This window comes from Thamnophis elegans, chromosome 8 (genome assembly GCF_009769535.1).
Source record: "Thamnophis elegans isolate rThaEle1 chromosome 8, rThaEle1.pri, whole genome shotgun sequence".
Classification (NCBI taxonomy): Eukaryota; Metazoa; Chordata; class Lepidosauria; order Squamata; family Colubridae; genus Thamnophis; species Thamnophis elegans.
The window spans coordinates 57,246,788-57,270,465 of NC_045548.1; the positions used below are offsets into that span (position 1 = coordinate 57,246,788).

Here is a 23,678-nt window from a genome sequence, read left to right on the forward strand (position 1 = left end):
ATGAAATGGGAAAGAAGAAAGGAAAGGAAAAAGGAAAGGAAATGGGAAAGAAGAAAGGAAATGGAAAAGAAGGAAAGGAAAAAGGAAAGGAAGTGGGAAAGAAGAAAGGAAAGGATGAAGAAGAGAGGGAAAGGGAAGGGAAAAGAAAAAAAGAAGGGAAAAGGAAATAAGGAAAGGAAAAGAGAAAGGAAAGGAAATGGAAAAGAAGGAAAGGAAAAGAGAAAGGAAAGGAAATGGAAAAGAAGGAAAGGAAAGGAAAAGAGAAAGGAAAGGAAAAAGGAAAGGAAATGGAAAAGAAGGAAACAAAAAAGGAAAGGAAAGGGGAAATGAAAGGAAAAGAGAAAGGAAAAAGAAAAAGAAAAGGAAAGGAAGATAGAAGAAGGACAGAAAGGGAAAGGAAAGAGTGGAATGGATTGGTACTGCTTAAAAATCAAGTCTCAAGATCCCGTGGTCCCCTTTGGCTCAGGCAGTCCAATTCCACGCTAGTTCCCTCTCTCCCTTAAGCGAAGGGATCGCAGAAAGACTGTCCAGTCCAGAATGGGGCTTCAGACGACACAATGCCTGAGAAACCCCGGATGTGCAGAGAAATGCAGGCTACAACCAACGAATCACGTTTCAGATGGAGGAGAGAGTTCGGTGCAGAGAGAGACGGGAGAGAGGGAGGGAGGGGTGATATTTTCAGTCACATTTAAAGAAACCCTGCGCTGCAGTTTGAAACTTCTACACTGTGTTTTCTTGTCATGTGCGTGGCCGCGCAGGCGCGCAGCTTAGAGGGAACTTTGTTCTAGGGAAGGATTTGATTCATATGAAGGCTAACTAAGGAACTCATAGGTGTGACTTCACATTGTTGTGAACAGATAATAATTTATTTAATTTGTATGATACCTGGCTATTGATGATTCACAATAATCAAATAAATTACAGTAAAATCAAAATAATATAAAAAATAAAAGACAGCGAATCCAATGAAATTAGAAATATCACTCTCCGTTGCCAAAGACTTGAGTGAGGAGCCAGACTTTTATACCTCTTCTAAACAGCGGCAGAATGGGTGGCCATGTGAATCTTGTTCCAGATAGTAGGTGCTGCCGCCGAAAAGGGTGTGCTTCTGAGCTCTTGAGAGCTGATGTCTAATAAAAAAAAAAACAGAGCACACCAACTTTTCAGGATTGACTCAGCTGACAGATGTTATGGTAGGCAGATGATCCTAGAAACGAGAACAGTCACCCAACAATCAAGGAAATCTACGACTTTAAGTTCAGATAAATCATTTTTAAGAATTTTGAATATATTTTAATGGAAAGTGCTGGTGTTTTCATGTTCCAGTAACATTACACTTAAGATATTTTTACAAGTACATGTTTAAAACAATATAAACTTTTAAACTTGGAAAGTATTTTTTCCTTATTTTTTTAATATAATATGTAGGGTTTTTAAAAAAATACTTTAAATAGTTCAAAAATGTCTGATGATGTGCATTTTGCAGAAAACAATACTGTAACAAATCACTAATCAACTAAGTACTATAATCCTCCTTATCGGGTAATACTTACTTGACCTCCAGCTATATACAGACATCACAACAGTATTAAACTGTAGCTCCTATCTCATGTTCTCTGTAACTTTTCTTCTAGATCACAATTCAGATTAGAGACTAGTAATTTTTAAAACCTTTATTTGTTCCCTTCATATATTCATTAATTTGTACTTAAGGTGGGGAACTTATATGAAAAGGCTATTTTGGGCTCCTAAAACAAACAAAATTGTATATGGTATCCGCAAATCTGTCAGGATTTAGTGAAGCCATAGGGTGCCCAGAAATTGATACTCCCGATTTCCCAGATGTGCAGTGGCTGGTCAACAGGTAAAGAAAGAGCTTTGTATATTACTATGAAACTAATAAAAGTCTTGTCAAGCCAGAGAAGAATATTTAAGGAAACAATTTGTTTAAAAGAAATGCATGTCTAACTGTTTTATATTTTAGCAAGTATATTCTCAGAATTCATGATTTTAAAGAGTGTTACTGTGACCTGTCTATCACCTTTACAGGCAGAGTTTTGAAAATACAATTGATATTCACTTAATAGAAACAACATACTGTACTTAAAATATGATTTGCTTTCCTTGTATTGTATTTGCTTTCCTTGTATTGTATTTTATTTGATAAATGCTAAGAAAAGGATGCCTAGTAGAATACTCTGTATTTTCTAAGAAACAAAAAAAAAAGGATTCAAATGTATATGCTTAGAGTGCCAGTCTTATTATATTACAAATGATATCTGAAATCTCAGTGGTCTATTTGAAATATGAATAAGTTGGTATTCAATTCTCTTTTCTAAGCATTTTATCTATTCGTATGTTCCACTACAAAATATATAACATCTCTTTTTATATAATGGGAAGTTGATAATTTAGACAAGAGTCTTGTAATATTTTTCCCCTTTGAAACAAAGTAGTTTATTATCTTACATTGTATTTTGATAATAGGATAGGATGGCATGATATAAACAATAATAATATAACATTTCTTTTAAAATATACCTTACAGAAATTTCAAGAGATTAATGAGATGGATTACATTTAATAGAGATCACTGTATAGTTCCAATGCGATTTTAATTAGATTTAAATGATGTACGTTTTAGGAGCTAAAGTTTTCCTACCTGATTTTGTAGTTGGTCATTATTATTATTATTAGTTCCATGGACATCAGCTTAGATCCAGATTACTTTTTGGAAAATAATGTGAAGATACGTAAAATGTATGCTTTTTGCAAAACTGAGTGAAAAACAGTAGTTAAGTATAGTTGGAATTTCCCAAAATCTATTTGTTTATTCAGTTTTCTTTGCATTACTTTATTGCATCTAGCATTAGTCTGAAATATTTTTTTTATTGGTAATACAGTATATTAGTGAATATTTAGAATGTAAAAATGTTTTCCTGGTAATTATCTTGATAAACCTCATATAGAGATCCTATAAGACATAGAAGATGAGAGGTTGAGACTACAACAAGAATTAATAACATTAATAAAGCAAGTTAGAACATAATTTTATCTGCTGCAAGCAAATGTTTTAAAATGTTTACTTGGGAAAAATACATTTTGATAAAGGCAAAATATATGCAAAAAAGACTGCTTAATCTATGAAGCATTCTACATATGCTGACATACATACATACATACATACATACATACATACATATCAATGCATATTATCTCTATTTCATTGTGGATGTAAATAATGACATTTGAATCTGTTGTCTATGCTTTGGATACTACATTTTATTAACAAGTATTGCAAAATTGTATAAAGCTGGCATACACAGTCCTTGACTTTGTACTGTGTTCCCCCCCAAATAAGACCAGGTTTTATATTATTTTTTGCTCCAAAAGATGCATTAGGGCTTATTGTCAACTTCCTTGTTGACATTCCACGCATACTTATTTTCTGGTTAAATAAGGTAAAACATGGTACTAATTGCTTCCATCTGTCTGATTATCTTAACTGGGGCTTATTTTGGGGGGTAGGACCTATATTATGAGCAACCTGAAAAATCATGCTAGGTGTTATTTTCCAGTTGGGATTTATTTTCGGGGAAACAGGGTAGAATTTAAAATAATAGTCATCTATTGGAGTTGTTATGAATAGTTAGGTTATGTATAGCAAGCAACACGTTATTGTATCTCTGTTATTTGGAATAAATACTTTCTGAATCAATTTGTAATAGATACATGTTTAGTAATTTTTCTTTTTTTTTGATTGCTTAGAAAAAGAAGTCCATCAATACCCAGAGATCAGAACAGGAGTTTCAATCAGCTGGAGGAGAGAGACGACTATCCACAGTATGCAACATCAGATGCTGCAATGCCAAGATCACCATCAGATTATACAGACAGACATTCACAACATGGGTTGCAACCATACGAAGAACCTGAAATCGATGACTATAGGGATTCTAGCAGGAGAAATCGCAGACGTTCACGGGAATATCCTTTAGAGGAAGATGACATGCAAAATAGAGGGGAATATGAAAGGCAGCGGAGGGAGGAAGAATATCAAGCACGATACCGAAGTGATCCTAATTTGGCTCGTTATCCTGTCAAACCCCAACCATACGAAGAGCAAATGCGCATTCATGCTGAAGTCTCGCGTGCACGTCATGAAAGAAGGCACAGTGATGTGTCTTTGGCCAATACTGAATTGGAAGATTCCCGGATTTCGATGATGAGAATGGACCGACCATCCAGGCAAAGGTCTACCTCTGAACGCAGAGCTGCCATGGACCAACGTTCGTATTCAATGGAAAGGACTCAGGGACTAAGTCCCAATAGGCAGAGAACTGCAAATCACAGTCCTCCAACACCTAGGAGGAGTCCAATACCTTTTGATAGACCAGATATGAGGAGAACTGATCCATTAAGAAAACAGCATCATTTAGACCCAAGCTCAGCCGTACGGAAGACAAAACGTGAAAAAATGGAAACCATGTTAAGAAATGATTCGTTGAGTTCGGATCAGTCGGAATCAGTTAGGCCTCCACCACCAAAGCCTCATAAAACAAAAAAAGGAGGTAAAATGCGCCAGGTGTCATTGAGCAGCTCTGAAGAAGAGTTGGCTTCTACACCAGAATATACGAGCTGTGATGATGTAGAGATTGAAAGTGAAAGTGTTAGTGAAAAAGGTAAGGCCTTTTTTTTCTGTTTGCCTTTATGTAGAGGGGAAATTTATTTTATGTACGGGATTTGAAACTACAATAGAAGTACACAGTTACTGTGAGGTTATGTTCTTCATGCTGATGCTTTAAAATGTGGTTTGCCTAATTTCAGTAGAGCTTTTACAAATGAATTTTGTGCATCTTCTCTTTTTTAATAGTTTCAAATCTACATGAACCAGTAATCGATAGAATTTTTTGTTTTTATTTGCTTTTTATAAACATGCTTTTCAGGGCAAAAGTTGTATGAAACTATAGATTAGCTCTTGCTTTTCTGACTAACTGTGCATCCTAGTTTAAAACCAAACACACAGAACCAGTAAGTAGATAGCGCTGAATTGTGAAGTGAAGTGTCAAGATAACATAGTTCTTAGAGGCTGTTTTGGGGTTTTTTTGACTGCTCTCACATACATACAAAACACAAAAATCTATTATTTTTATTATGGCAAAAATCCCAATTTCTGTATTATGATATATTATTTTTGTATTATTCTGTTTTATGGTGGATCTTATAGCAACATCAGGAAGATCAATTTGAGTCAATAAAATAGAATTGAAAGTCTTAATTACCTTTCCCACACTAATATTCATGTCATGATACAGTTCAACCTAACCCCAGGGGCAGCTTTAAGGTTTTAAAAATCATGTGATTTAATTACCCCCATGTTATATGTAATTAAAACAGTGCAATACAAAAATGAACATTTAATTTTTTAAAAAATCTACTGATCTTTGTTCACCAATAACTGATAAGAATTTGCTAAACAATTGAAGTTGACAGATTGAAAGTAATAAACTACAGCTATTGATAATTCTAGATTTCATCTGTCTGTGTAGGACATTTTATGCTTTTAAATGTGACATTTGAATGTAGTGATATCAAACTGCTGCAGGGTAAGTGAAGTACTTGTAAAAAGTGTAATTCTGTAATATGGTATATTAGAATATAGTATAGTGAACTTACTCTGTTTTTTCCCATTAAAACCTCATATTATTACTATTCTTAAAATATTACACTTTGAGATTTACATGCAAATAATCTAGGACAATTGGTTCTTTTATTCTTAACAAGATACTATAATTGCATCTCTTTTTCCTTTCCTGTCAAAAGAGGTATTATAAGGATTTAAACTTTCAGAACTATGGAGTTAAATTATTAAAACCAAAATATTTACACTATTTTTAAGAGTTGTATGTATTGCTAGATTTATGTTTTATATTTATATCAGGAAGCTAAATATGTTTACAGTAATTGAAAATAAAAAAAATATTTATCTCCCTATAAGTGTTCTTTGGACTGCAACATTTACCTTGCAATTATATGTCTTCTGTGTTGCTGCTTTGAAGAAATATATTTATGGTATAAAGGAAAAAAGAGAGAAAAACTGACTTTTTATAAATTATTGCTGCCCTCTTCAATATTTTACTTTTGATCTGTAATACAGGACTACAAGCATTAAATCCCCCCCCCCCCAAAAAAAAATGTTGGTACTCTAAGAGCCACACATACATTTATTTTCTCATGAACAAGTTCAGAATGTACAGTGGAAAGTCACATCTGGTGAGAAATGGTGAATTGATGTTCCACGAAGAGCAGGAGACATTACAGTTGAAAACAGCAGTTGAATGCAGGAGCTGGACTCCTGAAGCCTCTCTCTGGAGAAAGGAGAGATCTAGAAATCACCCAAATGCACTCCAAGCAGCTGGTGGTGTTTGTTTTTTAAAGTAGATAGGAATTGAGTTTTTTATGGTCAGCTTGCAAACAGCTGGGATTCATAGAATTCCATCAAGCTTATAGTTTTCAATATATCCTAAATGGACTTTAAGTTCAACCAAATCTCCAATCTTAATTACTTTGTATATATTTTTTTACTGTTCTATAAAGATTGAGAAATTACAGAATTAGAGGTTTTCCTGTATTCACCAGTTAAGCCTTTAATCTTTTAAGAAAAAAGTTTTAATGACTTAATTACTAGTTGAAGATTTTGAAAAAGAAAAAAAATAGTCTACAAATTGGTGATTGGAATGTTGATTTTAGAAAGCTTTAATGGACTAAGGGCTCAGATAGACTTGAATTAAGACTTGGAAATTAATTAAATCCTCCCTGTGAGAAACTTCCCATGTTTACATTTGGGAACAAAAATGACTTGATAAGATGACTAGAAGGCACCAGAAGGAAACAAATACATCTGTGGATCCAATGAAAAAACAATTATTAGATTCAGGAAATAATTTTAAAGGCATCTACTATTATAGATATATTAGATGGTGTCACAGAAGAGGAACAAACCTCATTAGATAAGCTGAAATTAATTTCAATGTGAATTTAAAACAGAAAGAGGAAATATTGGATATACAAACAAAACCAGATGATGTTTTCACAAGTAAAAAAAAGACACATGAATACTAAATCAGAAGAGCAATGTGGAGAACCTTTTTATAGCAATAGCAATTAGACTTATATACCACTTCACAGTGCTTTACAGGTTTCTCTAAGCGATTTACAAAGTCAACAAATTACCCCCAACAATCTGGGTCATCGTTCTACTGACCTTGAAAGGATGGAAGGCTAACTCAACCTTGAGCCAGTTAGGATCGAACTGCCGAATTGCTGCAGCTGACAGCAGAAGTAGCCTACAGCACAGCATTCTATCGAATGCACCACTACGGCTCTTTTATGGGTTTTATCAAGGGAGTTTGTTAAAGTTGTCAATGATTTTGTGAGAAGAATATGAAGAGTGACTTGGATATTTTATTTATGGTGGATATTCAAAAGGATCTTCCTAAAGTTACCAATGACTTTGAGAGAAGAAACAAAGAGAATTGGAGGTACTAAATATTGTCAGAAGAAAAAGGAAATAATACAAAAGCAATTTATTAGATCAAGGTTAAAGTTGATGGACTATTATTTCCATTAAGGTTTAATGTTTTTTTTTTTTTACTAGCACTGGATGATGTTGTTTTAAAGGTTTTGGTTATCCTTAAGAGATAAAGAGATTATTTGTTGCATTTTAAGTATGCGTGTTTAATAAATGCAAGGAAAGGGTTTATTAGATATAGAGTGTAATAGTTATGTTGTTGTTTCTGATAACCCTTAATGGACTTCTACTAATCAAAGTGATACTTTAATGATCTGTTTGAGGAGAATGGATGGTATTTGGAATGAAGAGATGACTTGTATTTTAAGAGACTATGATGAGTTGTTAATGTTAATTATACTTGCTGGTGATGAAAGGGGAGGTTACTTCTTTATTTTTCTTTTCTTCTGCACCTTTTATTTTTATTTTATCTTTTGTAGTTTGTACATTTTTTGTATAATCTTTAATAAAACTTGTATAAAAAAGAATGTGTCTTTTTACTTTTAATCCTTCTTTTGGATCTTTCAGCAGTAGGATCTCCTGTATTAGTTGAGATTTATGGACAAGATATGAAAAAGAGAAGAAGGGACTGAAATTCTGGGTTACATGCTCATCACATCATGCTTTTGAATATTTGTCAAATTGTAGTACAACAAACATAGATAGAATCTCTAGGTAGGTGTTCATTTCCCACCATAATGGCCCTTCACATTATTGCTGGGATTGTGTTGGGAAGAGGACTCATTCAAATAGTCTGAGTCTGACCTAAATCTCTAAAATCTAAATATATCTTCTGTTGAACCAAAAGTGTCTTTATCCACGATAGTATCACTCATAAAATGTAGAGGTTAAATAAAGTGATTGAAAAAAAGTTAGCCCAGAAAAGTATTAAATGTCAATTTTACAGTTCCAAAGTTACGTATGTGTGAAATACAGGTAGTTCTTGACCTCTGATCATTTGGTCAGTGATTGTTCCAAGTTACAGCCATGCTGAATGAATGGTGATTACAAGGGGTCCTTGGAGTTCTGGCTGTCAGAGTACTCCTGTGGTCACATGATCACAATCTTAGTGCTTGTCAACTTGTTTACCCTTAAAACCAGTTGTCAAGTGTCGGGGAATCACATGATTGCATTTGCAAACTTCCCCACCAACTTTTCCAGGAAGTTGGGACGCTGGAAAGGAGGTCGTAGGTCACAGGGTCAAGTCTTCCCCATTTGTGTAACCTCCGAGACTTGTCAGCATTTGTGCCATGCTGGCCATTTGTGCACACAAGTGCACTTTCTCTGAGTCATGCAGTGCTTTCTGACTGGTGCCTTGTGTGCACACTCACCTTTCTTTACACCATTGCACACTCTCATTGTCTGTTCTCCTTCATCCCCATGGCCACATAACTACTTGCAGGCCTGGAATTTGTAACTTCCTGTCAGTTTCCCTAGTGATTTTGCTTGTTGCCTTGCCTGATGGCATGGATTCAATTAGCAAATTATTCAAAGTTGCAATTAGCAATAGCAACTAGGACTGTATGGATTGGACACTATTTACAAGCACGTTGTTTAGTGATGGAAATTCCAGCTCCAACTGCTGTTTTAAGTCAAGGACTAGGTTATCTGAACAGCTATCCCTTTCACTGCATGTCTGAATGATAACATATTTATTATTATTATGCTTTTAATCCCATCTTTTCTTAAAATATGTGGCCAACTGCAGCTAATACTTCTGCGTCCTACTTTTTTCCCCCCATAACAGCATCGCTATAAGGTTGTTTGTGCTGAGAGAGCGTGACTGGTCCAAAGTCACCCAGCCAAGTTTCATGGCTAAAGGAAGCTTAGAATTCACAATTTTCAGTTTTTTAGGTCAGCACCTTAACCACTGCACGGAACTGGCTTTGACAAATGATGCCCTGCTGTAGCTCTATTGTGATAAATACAGACCATTGTCCATATTAGCATGTTTCGTAACTCAATTTTTGCTTTAAATGCTTGAGCCAACAAAAAATAATCAACTTTCGAATGTTTTTATTTCTTTTAAAATTGAAGAATTATTTAAGAATCCTAAAAAGGTTATGGAGAGCCTATCTGGCGTCGGGATAAGGCACAAGGCTAGAAAGCAGGAAATTGTGAGTTCTAATCCTGCCTTAGTCATAAAACCACTCTTATGAAGAAAGCAATAGCAAACGATTTACAAACTTCTTGCCACGAAAACTTCAGAAATTATCCAGGAATCTATAGACTAAGGGCAAAGTAAGCTATCAATGTGAAAACTAAAGTCATATTTGAAAAACAAGTCTGCTACAAAATTTAATTCAATTTGGAAAACATTTGGGGATTATAATCCTACAAATGGACATGTACTGCATTCAAACTTTGTGTTTCTCTTAATAGAAGGCTTTAATATAGTGATTAATTATAGTTACTGTTATTACTAGACAAATATCAACTCAATTGTAATAATGATGTTACAGTGATATGATACTTTACATTGATATGATAAATGTTACATTGATATGATACTTTAATATGTGGCACTAAAATATTTTTATTTAATTTTATATCATTTGTAGATTTCTTTTTCATTTAATTTTTCTTTTTTATGTTTCTTGATTCTAAAATAAATAAAGACACTAGGGGAAAAAGGAAAGCACAAGTACAAAAAGTACAAAATTAATTAAAATCTACATCTGTTGGGATACATAATTTTTCTTAAAATATTTTTCTGGACATATTTCTCTAATATTTGTATTTGAAGTAGTTTTCTTTAATCTATTCTTAATGCAGCTGTCCCCAATTATACTTTTCATAGACACCTTTTTAATATAACCGTCCTAAATAGATTGTATGCCCATTTGTATTGGATTGTCCTGGCCATCAAGTTAGTTAATTAGCTATTCAAATAGTAAGCCATCTGACAAGTGGCCATACTGAATCTCTATTTATGTTGCTCAATTCCCAATAAATAACATGATTAAAGTAATAACACTGATGATGATTGTTTGGGTAATGAAACGTCTGCAAGAAAACAAGCAAGCTCAGAGAGCACCAAGGACCCTCTCATGTCAACCTTGAGAGCTACAAATATTCCCCTTAATTAAAGTAATGTTTGAATCAGTTGCCCTGAGGTCTTCAAATGCTATTTGGGAGGGAATAGTTGCATTATACTTGGCAGTAATATAAAATCCAAGCCGCAAAGATCTATATAATTGATATATAAGGTTGTGCTGTAATGGAATATTTTCTAATGCTGTATTGTACTTAGGTGGAAAAAAAGAGACTCCAGCACCTCTCCACCAATAATCAGCACTCAGATCAGCATAGATTAACCCCAAGATTAACTTCAGATCAACAATCAAGTAAGCAATACCCCAATCAAGAAAGTGCTAAAGAGCCATCAGTAAACAGCCCAACCAAAGAATCCCTAAGACAATCCACACAGAGAGGCAAGAGACCAGAATATAAATTGACAGCAAACAGCACTCCTTACATCCACTGAGGATGTTACCTAGTTAGCGTAATGAAACGTCTGCAAGAAAACAAGCAAGCTCAGAGAGCACCAAGAACCCTTTAGGTCAGTGACGGTTAACCTTTTGGCACCGAGTGCCGAAACTGGAGCGTGTGTCCATGCGTGCGTGTGCCTGAGCACCGGAAACCGGAAGAGAGCACTGGCCAGCTGCTCTTCCTGGTTCCGTTGCGCACATATGCACCAGACAGTTGGTCCGTTGTGCATGTGCACCAGTCCAGCTGTCCGGCGCGCATGCATGCAACAGAACCTGGAAGAGCAGCTGGCAATGGTACATGTGCCACAGAGAGGGCTCTGTGTGCCCCCTCTGGCACACATGCCATAGATTCGCCATCATGGCTTTAGGTGATTTTAAATATAGAAATCGCTAGCCTATGAGCCTACTTGGCCTTAATCAGCTTTCAGTCCCAACGCCAGCAAGCCCTTCTCAGTGCAGCTCTACATTTTCCCTTCATGACTTCTGGTTATCTGTATAGTGGTGAAAGTGATGGTGCTTTTGTAGCTGCAAGGTTGGACTCCTGTTCAAAGTCTCTTACTCTTTGAAATAGTCTCTAACAGGGGCTTTGAGGCCCGAGGCTGCCTTACTACTATGGCTTGTCTCCATTATTGCCATGTGTATCTCCTATCTTAAGAATGAGTGCATAGCCAGAGTCGTGACTCTGAATGGAAAGAGAATTCTTTTACATCTCTCTGTTCATAACACAAGAGATCTTAATGATTTATTTCCTCTTTGAATAATTAGCTGAACAAAGGGACTTTTGATTGGTCCATTAAGTTATTGCCATTGCAGCGTCCCCACAGTCATGTGATAAAAATTTGGCACTTGGCAACCCGCCTGCATTTATGACTGCAGGGTGGTTTCAACTGTCACCTGTCTTCCCCCCATTATATATGCCCTTTAGGCCTCCTCACTCCACAGCTTCTGCCATGCTATCTTTCTCCTGTTGCTGACCAGGCAGCCTGGCCTGGCCCCTTGCAAGATAGTTGCCAGCTGCATAAAGCTTTTTTCCTCACGAATTTCCTCACACATACAGCAGTTTCCTCATGAGACCTGGGTATGATGGCCTCAAGTGACCAGCAAAGGTCTTGCGAAAGGCCAAGCTGGCCATATGGGAGAAAGGAGACAACAGACAGCTGCGGTGCCAGGGGCTGCGGAGTGCAGGAGTCAAGCCGGGCATGCCAAGAAGATTTTGAGTTACAGTATGGCAAGAACTGTGTGGTTCTGGGGTTGCTTGCTGGCCAGCAAGACAGGGTGAAGAGTGGCCTGAAGGGCAGAGATTGGGGAAATATTTACAATCCCTTGGAAGAACTTGAGGCTTGGGCTTGGGAGCGGGGGTGGTAACTTAACTTCCCTACTGATTTGCAAATGTGTGTGTGAGAGAGCCACCTCTGCGCATGTGCGCAGCCTTCCACGCATGCACTTTTGGTGAAAAAAGGGCCAAAATGGGATGCCATAGGCCTGGAGCAGGTAGGTGGAGCCAACTGCGATTTCTGCTACTGGTTCGGGCGAACTGGTCTGAACCAATAGAATACCACCTCTAGTTGGGAGGAGTCAAACTCAGAGCGACTTGTATTGGGCTAAGTCCTTGCCTCATGGTGGAATTTATTTAATGCTGGCAATGAGGAGCGTCAGGATTGCCATTGCTAAGCAATGCGGTTGGGTGATGTTGTGCTTTCTTATCACATCGCTTAGCAATGGAAATTCCAGTTCGTGGTCCCATATTGTGGACTACCTGTATGGCATAGCATCTGCATACTGTGGTCCCTTTTTCTGCTTCTTTTTCAACGTAAGCCATCACAATACACAGTTCAATTAAATTATGTATGGTAAATTGGCATTGCGATTTACATCTGCTTTATCTATTAGTGTCTGTAGCAAACTATGGTGATGCCAAACGACACAATTACAATGATATGATAAGGCAAGTTATTTACATCCTGGTATCTAATGTAGGTACATAAAATGTGGCAATGTTATCATCCATGTGTTGCACATGTCATCATTTACTCCCTTAGCCCCCTTGTTGCTGATTTGAAAATTTCTATGAAATAATTTACACAAAACTCCCCCCATCAGGTTTTGTGTATAGTAATACTTTTAGACTCTTTCGATATAGTAATACTTTTAGACTCTTTCGATAAAGATAGTCCTTGACTTACAACCACAATTAAGCCCAAAATTTATACTGTTAAGCGAAACATTTGTATGTGAATTGTGTCCCATTTTACAAATTTTCTTGCCACAGTTGTTAAGTGAATCACTGCAGTGGTTAAGTTAGGGACATGGTTGTTAAATGAATCTGGCTTCCCCATTGAGTTTGCTTGCTGGAAGGTCTCAAAAGATGATCATATGACCCTGGGATACAGCAACCGTCATAAATATGAACCAGTTGCCAAGCATCCGAATTTTGATCACCCTCCCCTCCATGGGGAAACTGCAATGGTTGTAAGTGAGAAAAATGGTCGTGTCACTTTTTCTGTGCCATTGTAACTTCAAAATGTCACTAAATGAATGATTGTAAGTCGAGGACTACTTGTATTTATAAGGAATCTGGACTGTCTTTGCAAAAACTGCTTTTAAATGCTTGACTTTTCAAAATATGAAAAATAATTTGTACCTTAAAGATTGTTTTATATTTCTGATAGTTAGTGATAAACTTTTTAATTATCCAAGCTGGGTAACATATATATTTTGTCTCTTACTTGTGTATATAAACTAATTTGAATTACACATTGAATTTTGTTTGTTATTTATAGAAATAATCTTATTGGATGCGATTTATTTACTAGCACATCATTAGTAATTACATTTTACAGCTTTGTGCCAACTACAAATATATTTTAAGACATCTGGGTATGTTTAATGTAGCCATCTATCTATTAAATGCATAGATTAGTGGAAAATGAAATGAAAATGACAAAGTATCATATGGAATTTTAACGATTAGGAGATTTATGTTGGTTTAATCCTGGTCAGCAATCTCTCAAATTTATTACATTTCCAACAAAGGAAAACTGATACCCATTCTTTCAAAATGTTGTTCATGGATTCCAGTAAACTTGAAATGCAACATTTGATGAATCGATTTTAATTTTAAATCCATCATTCCCACTTTAATATTTTTTTTAATTAATTTTTTTAATTTTTAATTTAAAACAAGTACAACATCTTTCTTTACATGCTATAGAAAGTGTGTCAGTCGGTCACAAATAAACTTTCGTGCATCTCCTCCACAGTCAACAAACATAACTCATGTTAACTCGAGCATTTTAACTCAAATATTCATACATATCACCATCATCATATATCCATTTTCATTTGACTGTAATTATTATTTAAAAATATTAATAAAAATAATAATCTTAAACAATACATGCCCACACCAGTGGGAAAAGAAAAAAAAAGACAAAAAGCGACAAGGCAGGGAAGAAAAACAAAACAAAAACAAAAACAAAAGAACACAGGTATATATTATATATATAAAAAAGTATATCAGCTGGTTACAACATGTTTTGGTGCATCTCTTCCATTAATTCATATTAATTCAAATATCTTAACTCAAATGTTTACCATATTAACATCATTATACCTCCACTTTTAGTTTACTACAGTTATTTAAACATCCTTCATCCTTAACTATGCCAAAGAATTAGTCCATAACACCTGCTGACATTTCATTTACCGGTACTTGTTTGTAAAATCCTCTATTAACATCAAATCCTCATATCCTATTTTAGCTGAACATCCATAATATTTAATACCAAAAATTCCATCTTCCATGCAGTATAGTTTATTATCATTCTCCCTTCTTTATGTAGTTATATCATATATCATAACATTTTCCCCATATTAATTAACATTTAACTGTATATATTTTATTTTATTTTTTAATAGTGATAATTATTGTGATTAATAACCTTTGTATATAATCCAAAAATATTTCCAACCTTCCTTTCTCATATCCAATTATTATTTATCATATCAACTCCACATTATATACATGACTATCAATATCAATTATTATTCAGCTATATCTATTGCAAATAAGAGTAATTAGATTTAGCTAATTTTCAATTGTATTCTTCAATCTATCAGCCTATGTCTCTCTAATAGCAAAACTTCCTTAGTCCTATTGCCATTCTTAAAACAAGTTCCCCAAACGTTTTTATAAGCAAGTCCAAACAGAAATATCTTCGCACCTTTTTGCTTAGGGTGCCTCTGGTGTAATAACGTTGTCCTTGGCTTGTTCCACTCAATTTGTCTTTGAGTTTCAAGGGTGGTATTGAAAATTCTGCAAATAATGTTTCATAAAGTATAGATTCTTTAATGCTTCTCATTCCTCCTGCAATCTGTCTTTTGAAATAAATTTTCTGTATGGCTGCCCCTCTTTCAAGCGTTGCATCTCTTTCTCTTTCTGCCTCCGAAGTAGACCAGACGCCCGACGTGTCAGCAAGTTGAGAGACTTCCTTTCTGACATTCTTCATTTGAATTTCAGGAGCACTCAAACATTCAACGTTCTCACTCTTTCCTTCATATTTTAATGTTAAAAACAACAGATAGTCCAGTTTTTTTTTCAGATTTTTCAGATGTATCAAACAACTTTTGAAAAGCGGAAAAAATCATTTGAAACGAATCACTTGAAGCAAGTATAGACGCCATGATGTGACGCAGAAGATATTTGCAAGTAAGGACACGCTGGGAGCTATGCAATCTTATCTGATCTTAGACCAACACAGCCAAGCAGTAAAAGTGTCAAGTTATAAGAAGCCAAATTATAGTAAATTGGTTTACAGCCCACTTAAGGAGAGCCTGAGGGAGTGTTGAAGTAAAGTAAACTTTCCTTTATCCACGTAAACAGCATTCAAAACATTTAAGAAATAGGGTAACCACCAGCCATAAATCCATTAAAAAAAAACCAATTCGCCGCTAGATTCTTCTGTTCTTTGGTTTCAATTAGCTTAGATTTTAATGCGGACCATCTCTCTTTGAGTAATAAAATCAGCTTACCAGTTGAAATCACTTCTACCATTCTTAGGGGCTATCTGCAGTTTCGGTTAGCATACAGCTAATCCAGAAAGGGTTGGCAAAAGGGGTTGAATTCCGAGCCCCCCCGAGACCTGCGAACGTCTCTGAGGTCACTGGATCTCCCCAAACCTTCACTGTCTCTCCAGGACAGCTAGGATCGAAAACGACCCGTCCAATTCCTCCGGAATAGGGGAATTTCAGGAATGGCCTGAAACTCCGTCTTCTCACTCCTAAGCCCCGCCTTCTTCCCCCACTTTAATATTTTTAAGGACTTTCAATGGCTGATATGATATTATTGGATATTCCAGCATCTCAGATGTCGCTGAAGGGACCAAAGCCCAAGCTGTGCCATCAAAACCTATTTCACTATTGTTGGGAACTAGGGAGATCACATTCAATTTAAATTTATGAAAAATTCTTAAAAGTAATAATAATACATTGATTCAAAGTCACTGTTCTGACTTTGTCACTAGTCCTAGACTGACAACCATTTGTTTAGCAACTGTTTGAAGTTACAGTGGCATTGAAAAAAGTGACACATGACTGATCCTTAACAACCATTATTAATGGCTTAACAACCATTGCAGCATCCTTGTGGTCCCATGATCAAACTTTGGCTGCTTGCCAACCGACATGTATTTTACGACAGTTGCAAGCATCCCAAAGTCACATGATCACCATTTGTAACCTTCCCAAGGCAACATCATGGGAGAAGCCAAATTTACTTAACAGCCCCATGATTCACTTAACAGATGCAGTGATTCACTCAAATTCTGGTCCATGTTTTGGTCATCAGTTGAGGACTACCTTTAATACCTATTTAACTGTCTATGGGAATCATCCAGGTCATGGTTGTCCCAAGAGTGGTTTTTTCAAGAGGCAACTGGACTTCCTTGTTTCACTTTGAGGGTGTTGTGTGTCTCATCCAAGAAGCTTCTTTTATTTTATTTATTTATTTATTAGTTAGACTTATATACCGCTTCATAGGGCTTTTAGCCCTCTCTAAGCGGTTTACAATTTTTTTTTTAGCAAATTGAGTCAGCAACTTGCCCCCACAGTCTGGGTCCTCATTTCACCCACCTCGGAAGGATGGAAGGCTGATGGAAGACCTTGAGCCGGTGAGATTTGAACCGCTGAACTGCAGATCACAGTCAGCTAAAGTGGCCTGCAGTACTGCACCCTAACCACTGCGCCACCTCGGCTCTTGATCAGCTCTTGATGAGAAACAAAACGTCTTCAAAGAAAAACCAGAAAGTCTAGTTGCCTCTTTAAAAAAGCCCCTTTGGTATTACCCATTTAACTGGTTTTCCTCAAAGAATTAAGTATTCATGAATCCCAATATGAAAATCTAATCTATGCCCCAATAAAGGCCAAAAATTGGCCCATGGTGATCTTTAGAAATAGCGAGTGATTACAGCTATACAGTATGTATTGTTTGGAAGCAGGCCCACCTGCCAAGAACAAATTGTAAAGTAGATGTAGGTCAGTAGCAAAATATTTATGACTGAAGGTTTGGGGCGATTAGTTAGGAACATCCACACTAATGTTATGTTTGTCGTGACTGCTATTTTGAAAATGAATCTTAAGAAAGAAATTTTGACCGATATCATGATCTTTCTCTGCAGTCAGAAAAAGAAGTTACAAAAATGTGTTACTTTCTTAATGGAGATGTAAATTACATTATTTCAAGTTTTATATTCGATGCTTTAGTGAACATTTAGAGTATGATTCATTTTGAGGGCTCTTGTTATATAATTTGTTTACTTAGAAATTGGAGAATATGTGGATGCCAGTTATGTAATATGAATTACAGTCATACTGAAGTTTTTCGCACAAAGCTGCCTTTCTTTGTTGGAAGCACTTGCTTGTTTTATGTTTCAGTGTACCAAAAAGAACAAAAAATATTGGAGAGAATGACAGTGCTCCTGTATAAACTTAAATTTGCTTAAAACACTTCAAGTGGAATAACATTTATTCAGGCTCACCAAAGTTCTCTCCATTTTTTTTTGGTGAAGGTTTTGTGGGGAAGATAATTTTAGCGACTACCTTCTTAAGCTGTAAGGCTAAAGAGAAGGTGTATTTCGATGGTCCTGGTAGATGGCATTGCTTAATCAATTGGAACTGGAGCATGCTAACTTTACCAGATCAAATCTGACAGGGAGATAGGTACTATCTGGAGATAGGTACTCTCTGAAACTAGTATTCTACTAACATAGAAGAATATAGAGCTGGGCACCGTAGTGAGAACATTCCAAAATGTTTCGTCGAAGACATTCCAGTTTACAATGTTTTCTTTCATCATTCTCATGTAACATATCGACAGTGTGTAACATGTCACATGCGGGGGGGGGGGGCGATCTTACCGGTTTAACAACCAGTTCACTTTGAGCATGCACGTGCCAGGACGTGTGTTGCACTTGAATGCAAAGTTCAAAGAATTCTTACCTTCCGGATTGTTGCTTGGGAAGGAAAACAGCTGAGGTGCGGCAATTCACTCCGCCATGCAACTCAGCTGAGAAAATAAAGGTAGGATAAGCACAGGGGCGGGTGCAGCTGATCGTGGGAGCGAACCGGTTCAAGCGAACAAGTCCGAACCAATAGAACCCCACCCCTGGTCACATGGGTTTGTTTTAGGACTCCACTGAATTATTTTGATAAGAGCCCAGTTGGGCATGCCACAAAAAGAAACTTGGTTTTAACTGTCTCCAGATATTTTGGTTCATCAGTTAAAGACTTTTTTTCTGCAGCAAAAAAGAATACAAATTGTAAATTACCGTCATTGGTTTAACTTCCCTGCAAATAGCTCAATTGCTATTTGGACAAGCTGTTAAGACACATCTAACTAAATTGGCTTTTTAAATGGCTCTTAACACCTTTTTTAAATTTTTTAAAAATGCTTTTATTTTGGGTTAGTGGTTTTATGTTACATTGTTTTTATTTGTTAGGTTTTTAAAAATAAAAGATAATTTAACAATGTGACAACATTCTACAGATTAAACCTCTGTTGCCTATTAGTGCTTGTTGGTCTTTCAAACTTAATGGTTTACCAAAATGAGTTTGAATAACAATGAAATTCAGGAATCCATATGCAAATTGTTGTTCTAGTTACTAATGTCAGAAGCAGTGTTTATAGATGGTAGAAGGGTGATATAAGATAGATATTAAATGCTGAGTTGGTTATTGGTAAATAGGTACTACCGGAATAGACTTCTCAATACCAATTAACACAAAAAGTTTATAAATAAAATTGTCTGGCATTTAACTTTATAGTGTAGAATTTGGGAGAAACAACATCTATCTTTCTTTAGAAATAAAGAGATTGAGAAGGAATTGTGGACCAATGACACTGGCACCTTCTATCCTATAATATTTATTTTCAGTCTTTGTATATAGTCTAACTTGCATGTGATCACAGTATGAGATATTACGGAATGTGTTTAAGGAAAATGTAAATTAAAAGGAGCAGCTTAAATTTGCAAAAGCAAATCCCTACTTTCAATGCATTAATGAATTTGCAATTTTTGTAACTATTAACTCTTGCTTAAATCAAAGTTTTTGGTAAATGTTATGATGCTGCTTTTTGTCAGTAATGGAGGTTAAGGATTAATGCATAACTAATCACATTCATTGAGTTGATATTACATTTTACTTAGCCTTCATGCAAGATTAGTTCTAAATTAGATTTATGAGAAGTAGTAGTAAAGAAAAAAGTAAGGCTCTTACTAAAGAGTGTTTCCTATTTATTTTACACCATTCACTTACAATCTATTGAAAAGACTTCTCAACTTCAAGCCCAATTTTGTCAGTTGTATTAGTGGGAATCAGCACATCTGTATATTGTTACTATTTTGGAAATAATATTTAGCAGTTGCATTGCAACACTTTAGCAGCATTTGTTGTTTTTGATTTATCAAAATAATTTACACGTATGTGATCTGAAACTTTTAAAAGAAGCTTGCAATGGTGTATTATTAATCCCTTTTTGTAACCCAGGATGGTGATTTAGGAAGTAGTGGGAACTGTGGAATTAGCACACATAATTTCTACAAAATTAGGCTATAAATGTTAGAAAAAACATTTGAAAGAAAGGGTCTATGCAAAGCCCACAGAGTATTATTTTGTAAAATAATATTAAGGTTATTAGTCAGTTGTGGGTTTCAAATCCCTTTCCAACCAGTATGGTTGGAGTGGGCCAGGGCTGGGTTTCGACCGGTTCGCACCGGTCCCTGCGATCCGGTTGGTCGCCGAACCCGGAAGTAAGTAACTTCCGGGAACGGCGAAGCCCCCCCCCCCCACGCCCGCGCGCGCCCGCACACCTGCGCCCGTTCCTTACCCGGTTTTTTCAAATTTCGCCCTTTCCACGCATGCGCAGAACGCCTGCGCGATCCTCCAGGAGCAGCTGGAGCATTGCGCAGACGCTAGTACGCATGCGCGCGCCGCATGCATGCGCGAGGATGCCGCGTGCGTGCGTGAGGACGCCGCCGGCCTCGTTCCAACCGATCCGGTTGGAACGGGGCGAGAAACCCACCCCTGGAGTGGGCGTACATACGTGTAGCACGCACATGTGTTTTAGCACCTCCATGATGCTCTGTGATGCTCCAGCTGCTCCGTGGAGCGTCACGCAGGTGCTGTACACACTAGGTGCATGTTCAGAAGCACAGAAGCCTTAAAACACAGGTAAGGAGCTCAGGCGGGCAGGTGGGCCCTCCAGAGCACCGTACCGGAATGGTATCCGGTGCTCTGGGCTGGCTCTGGTATGCCCGTACCGGGGCATACCGTCTACAACCCACGGCTGCTATTAGTGGATCAAGAAGGTTTGTTGCTATTTGTAAGGCAGCATTTATTAAAGGTAAACATATTAAAGCACAATTTAATTTTGATCTCAGAAGGAATACAAATTTTCCATAAGTTAATGGCTGCAAGCAAATGTAAACTCCATAGAAATACGAAAGGACTTTGAATGTCTTCTAGTCCAACCCCCTGCTTAGGCAGGAAGCACCACTTCAAACAAATGGTTATCCAATGTCTTCTTAAAAACTTCCAGTGCTAGAGCATTCACAACTTCTGGAATCAAGTTGTTCCAATATTACTGGGTATAGAAATTAGAAGTACTGGCAACTAGATAGATAGACTTAGTAAAACAGAATAGGTGGGAAGTGCATTTTGTTCTTAGTTATCTTGTGGGATAACTAGTGGTGGGATTCAAATAATTTAACAACCAGTTCTCTGTCATAATGTTTTTTTTTCCAACTACAAGTTCACCAAACTGCTCATAAAGTTAACAACCGGTTCTCTCGAAGTGGTGCGAACTGGCTGAATTCCACCACTGAGGATAAGTTTTATCTGAAGACTGCCATGATAACTGCATCTAGCAGAATTGTGGAACATAGATAATTAAATATTTATTTATTTATTTAGGGACAAAGATTGCATGTACCATATTTTTCAGAGTATAAGACGCACTGGAGTATAAGACGCACCAAGGTTTTGAAGAGGCAAATAAAAAAAAAACTCTGCAGATTCCCAAAAAGAGCCCGTTTTTTGTGAAAATGGGCCCGTTTCACCTCCAAAAAAGAGCATGAATAGCCTTTAGGAAGCTTATAGAGTGCTCCTGGGAGCTATGGGGTGCAAAATTGAGCAAATAACGGCCTGTTTTTCACTCATTTCTGCCCTCCCCAGCCCCCAGGAACAATCTGAACATCTCCTAAAGGCTCTGCATGGCCATCTTGGTGAGCGGGGTGCGGGGTTTCAGGGGGCAAAAATATGCTGTATTCAGTGTATAAGACACACCCAGCCTCTTTTTTGAAGTTGTCTTATACTCCGAAAATATGGTATATTAAAATCATAGAAGTAAAATAATATTGATGAACCTGAAAATGTGATACAATGAGAAGCAAATTTGTAGAGTTTTCTTCAGAGGAAGAACTGTTCTTCAAGCTAGTGTTTGCATGCATCTCATCTGTGTTTTTATTTATTTATTTATCCTGTTAAGGAAGTTATGAGTTTGGTCTAAATTAGGAAGACTGAATTCCCCCCCCCACCCCCTGTCTATCTGGTTGCATTTGTTTCAGCTATGTTTTTGGTGGATTAAATGAATGACACTTCTTGAAAGAGGAGCACCTTTACAGAAAATGATGAAATGTTTTAGGATCATAATGCAAAATGATTCTATTGCTTTTGATATTGTTGTAAAATTCCATTTAGATCAGGAGTGGGGAACTATGGCCCGTTTATGACTTATGGACTTCAACTCCCAGAATTCCTGAGCCACCTGGCTCAGGAATTCTGGGAGTTGAAGTCCACAAGTCATAAAGAGGCCATAGTTTCCGACCTTGAAATTAGATGAATGATGGCAAGTAAGATAGAGGAGGAAATAGTTTATTCGCTGTGGATGGGGAGAAATTGTATATAAAAAATGGCTGCAGCACACTTAAACTTAGGAGTGGCATTAAAAGAGGAAATAAAAGATTAAATAAAGATTAAGTCCCCCTTTGATGGCTGGTAGATATAATTACAAGACAGTGTTTCTTTAAATACCAGGTGCTTGAGAGCTGGTGATATCTACAGTTTTGTCTTGCTTATGGATCTCATGCAAGAATATAGGTGGCTGCTGTGAGAAATAGAATCCTAAATTAAGACCTTTTTGCTATGAACCAAAAGCAATCTATTTTTTTGTTAGTAGATTCAGCTTATTTCATCAGTTAATTAATTGACTTCTTATGAACGTCCTATTTTTTTAAAAAAAAATCTGTATTCACATAATATGCTAGCTTGTAATGAATAGAAATGTAATTTACTGAATTAATTCAAATTTCTGGGTTTCTACAATATGCTGATCATACAAAATAGCACCCACATGTCTTAGCCTGGATTGTTGTTCAAATTTAACCAATGTGGTAATTGTCAATTACAATTTTTTCAAAAAATCCACAATTAAAAATAAGATTTTTGGGGATTTTAAAAAAAAAAATGTATATTAACATTTTAGAAGATAAAGGATGGTGGTGACTATGATCCAAGTATTAAGATTAATTTTCCTCTTATTTGGGATCCAAAAATTTGTAGGCCTGATTTGGAAAATGAAGTGATAATGAAATCTCATGCTTTAGTCAGAACGAATGGGCAGCCATTAAGGCACTAATAAGAACAGCTTTTAAGTAATAATGGTTTCATTACCTCACTACATTCATGTTAAAAATATCTAATTAAGACATCTGAATATCTAAATCCAATGTTGGATATATTGATTTTTGTTACTAGATATTCAGCTGTCTTATTATTTAAGATATTTTAATGTGAGATTTATTAGTAGTCTAACTCTAATGGAGGATTTGATTTTTTGGCACCTAGGTTGGATTCACACAACATACAATAACTCTAAACCCGTGAATTAAACAAAACAGAATCTCCACATCAGATGTTATGCCTAACATTTTAGATGTCACCATGTTTACCCTGTCTTATTTTCTTTTGACCCCCCCTAAAATAAGCACTTGGCCTTATTTTTGGGGAGGTCTTATTATTTTTGAGGTGCAGGAGGCGGTGAACATGGTCACCTCATGGCTGCT

The 23,678-nt window shown here is 36.4% G+C and overlaps 1 protein-coding gene across 1 annotated transcript in view; it reads left to right on the forward strand.

Moving 5' to 3' along the window:
* Window positions 1-23,678, forward strand: part of RIMS2 (regulating synaptic membrane exocytosis 2) — a 301,167-nt gene that overhangs the window by 103,283 nt on the left and 174,206 nt on the right. The window contains 1 exon segment of the mRNA XM_032222740.1: window positions 3,769-4,682. Coding sequence (XP_032078631.1) covers window positions 3,769-4,682 — 914 coding nt within the window.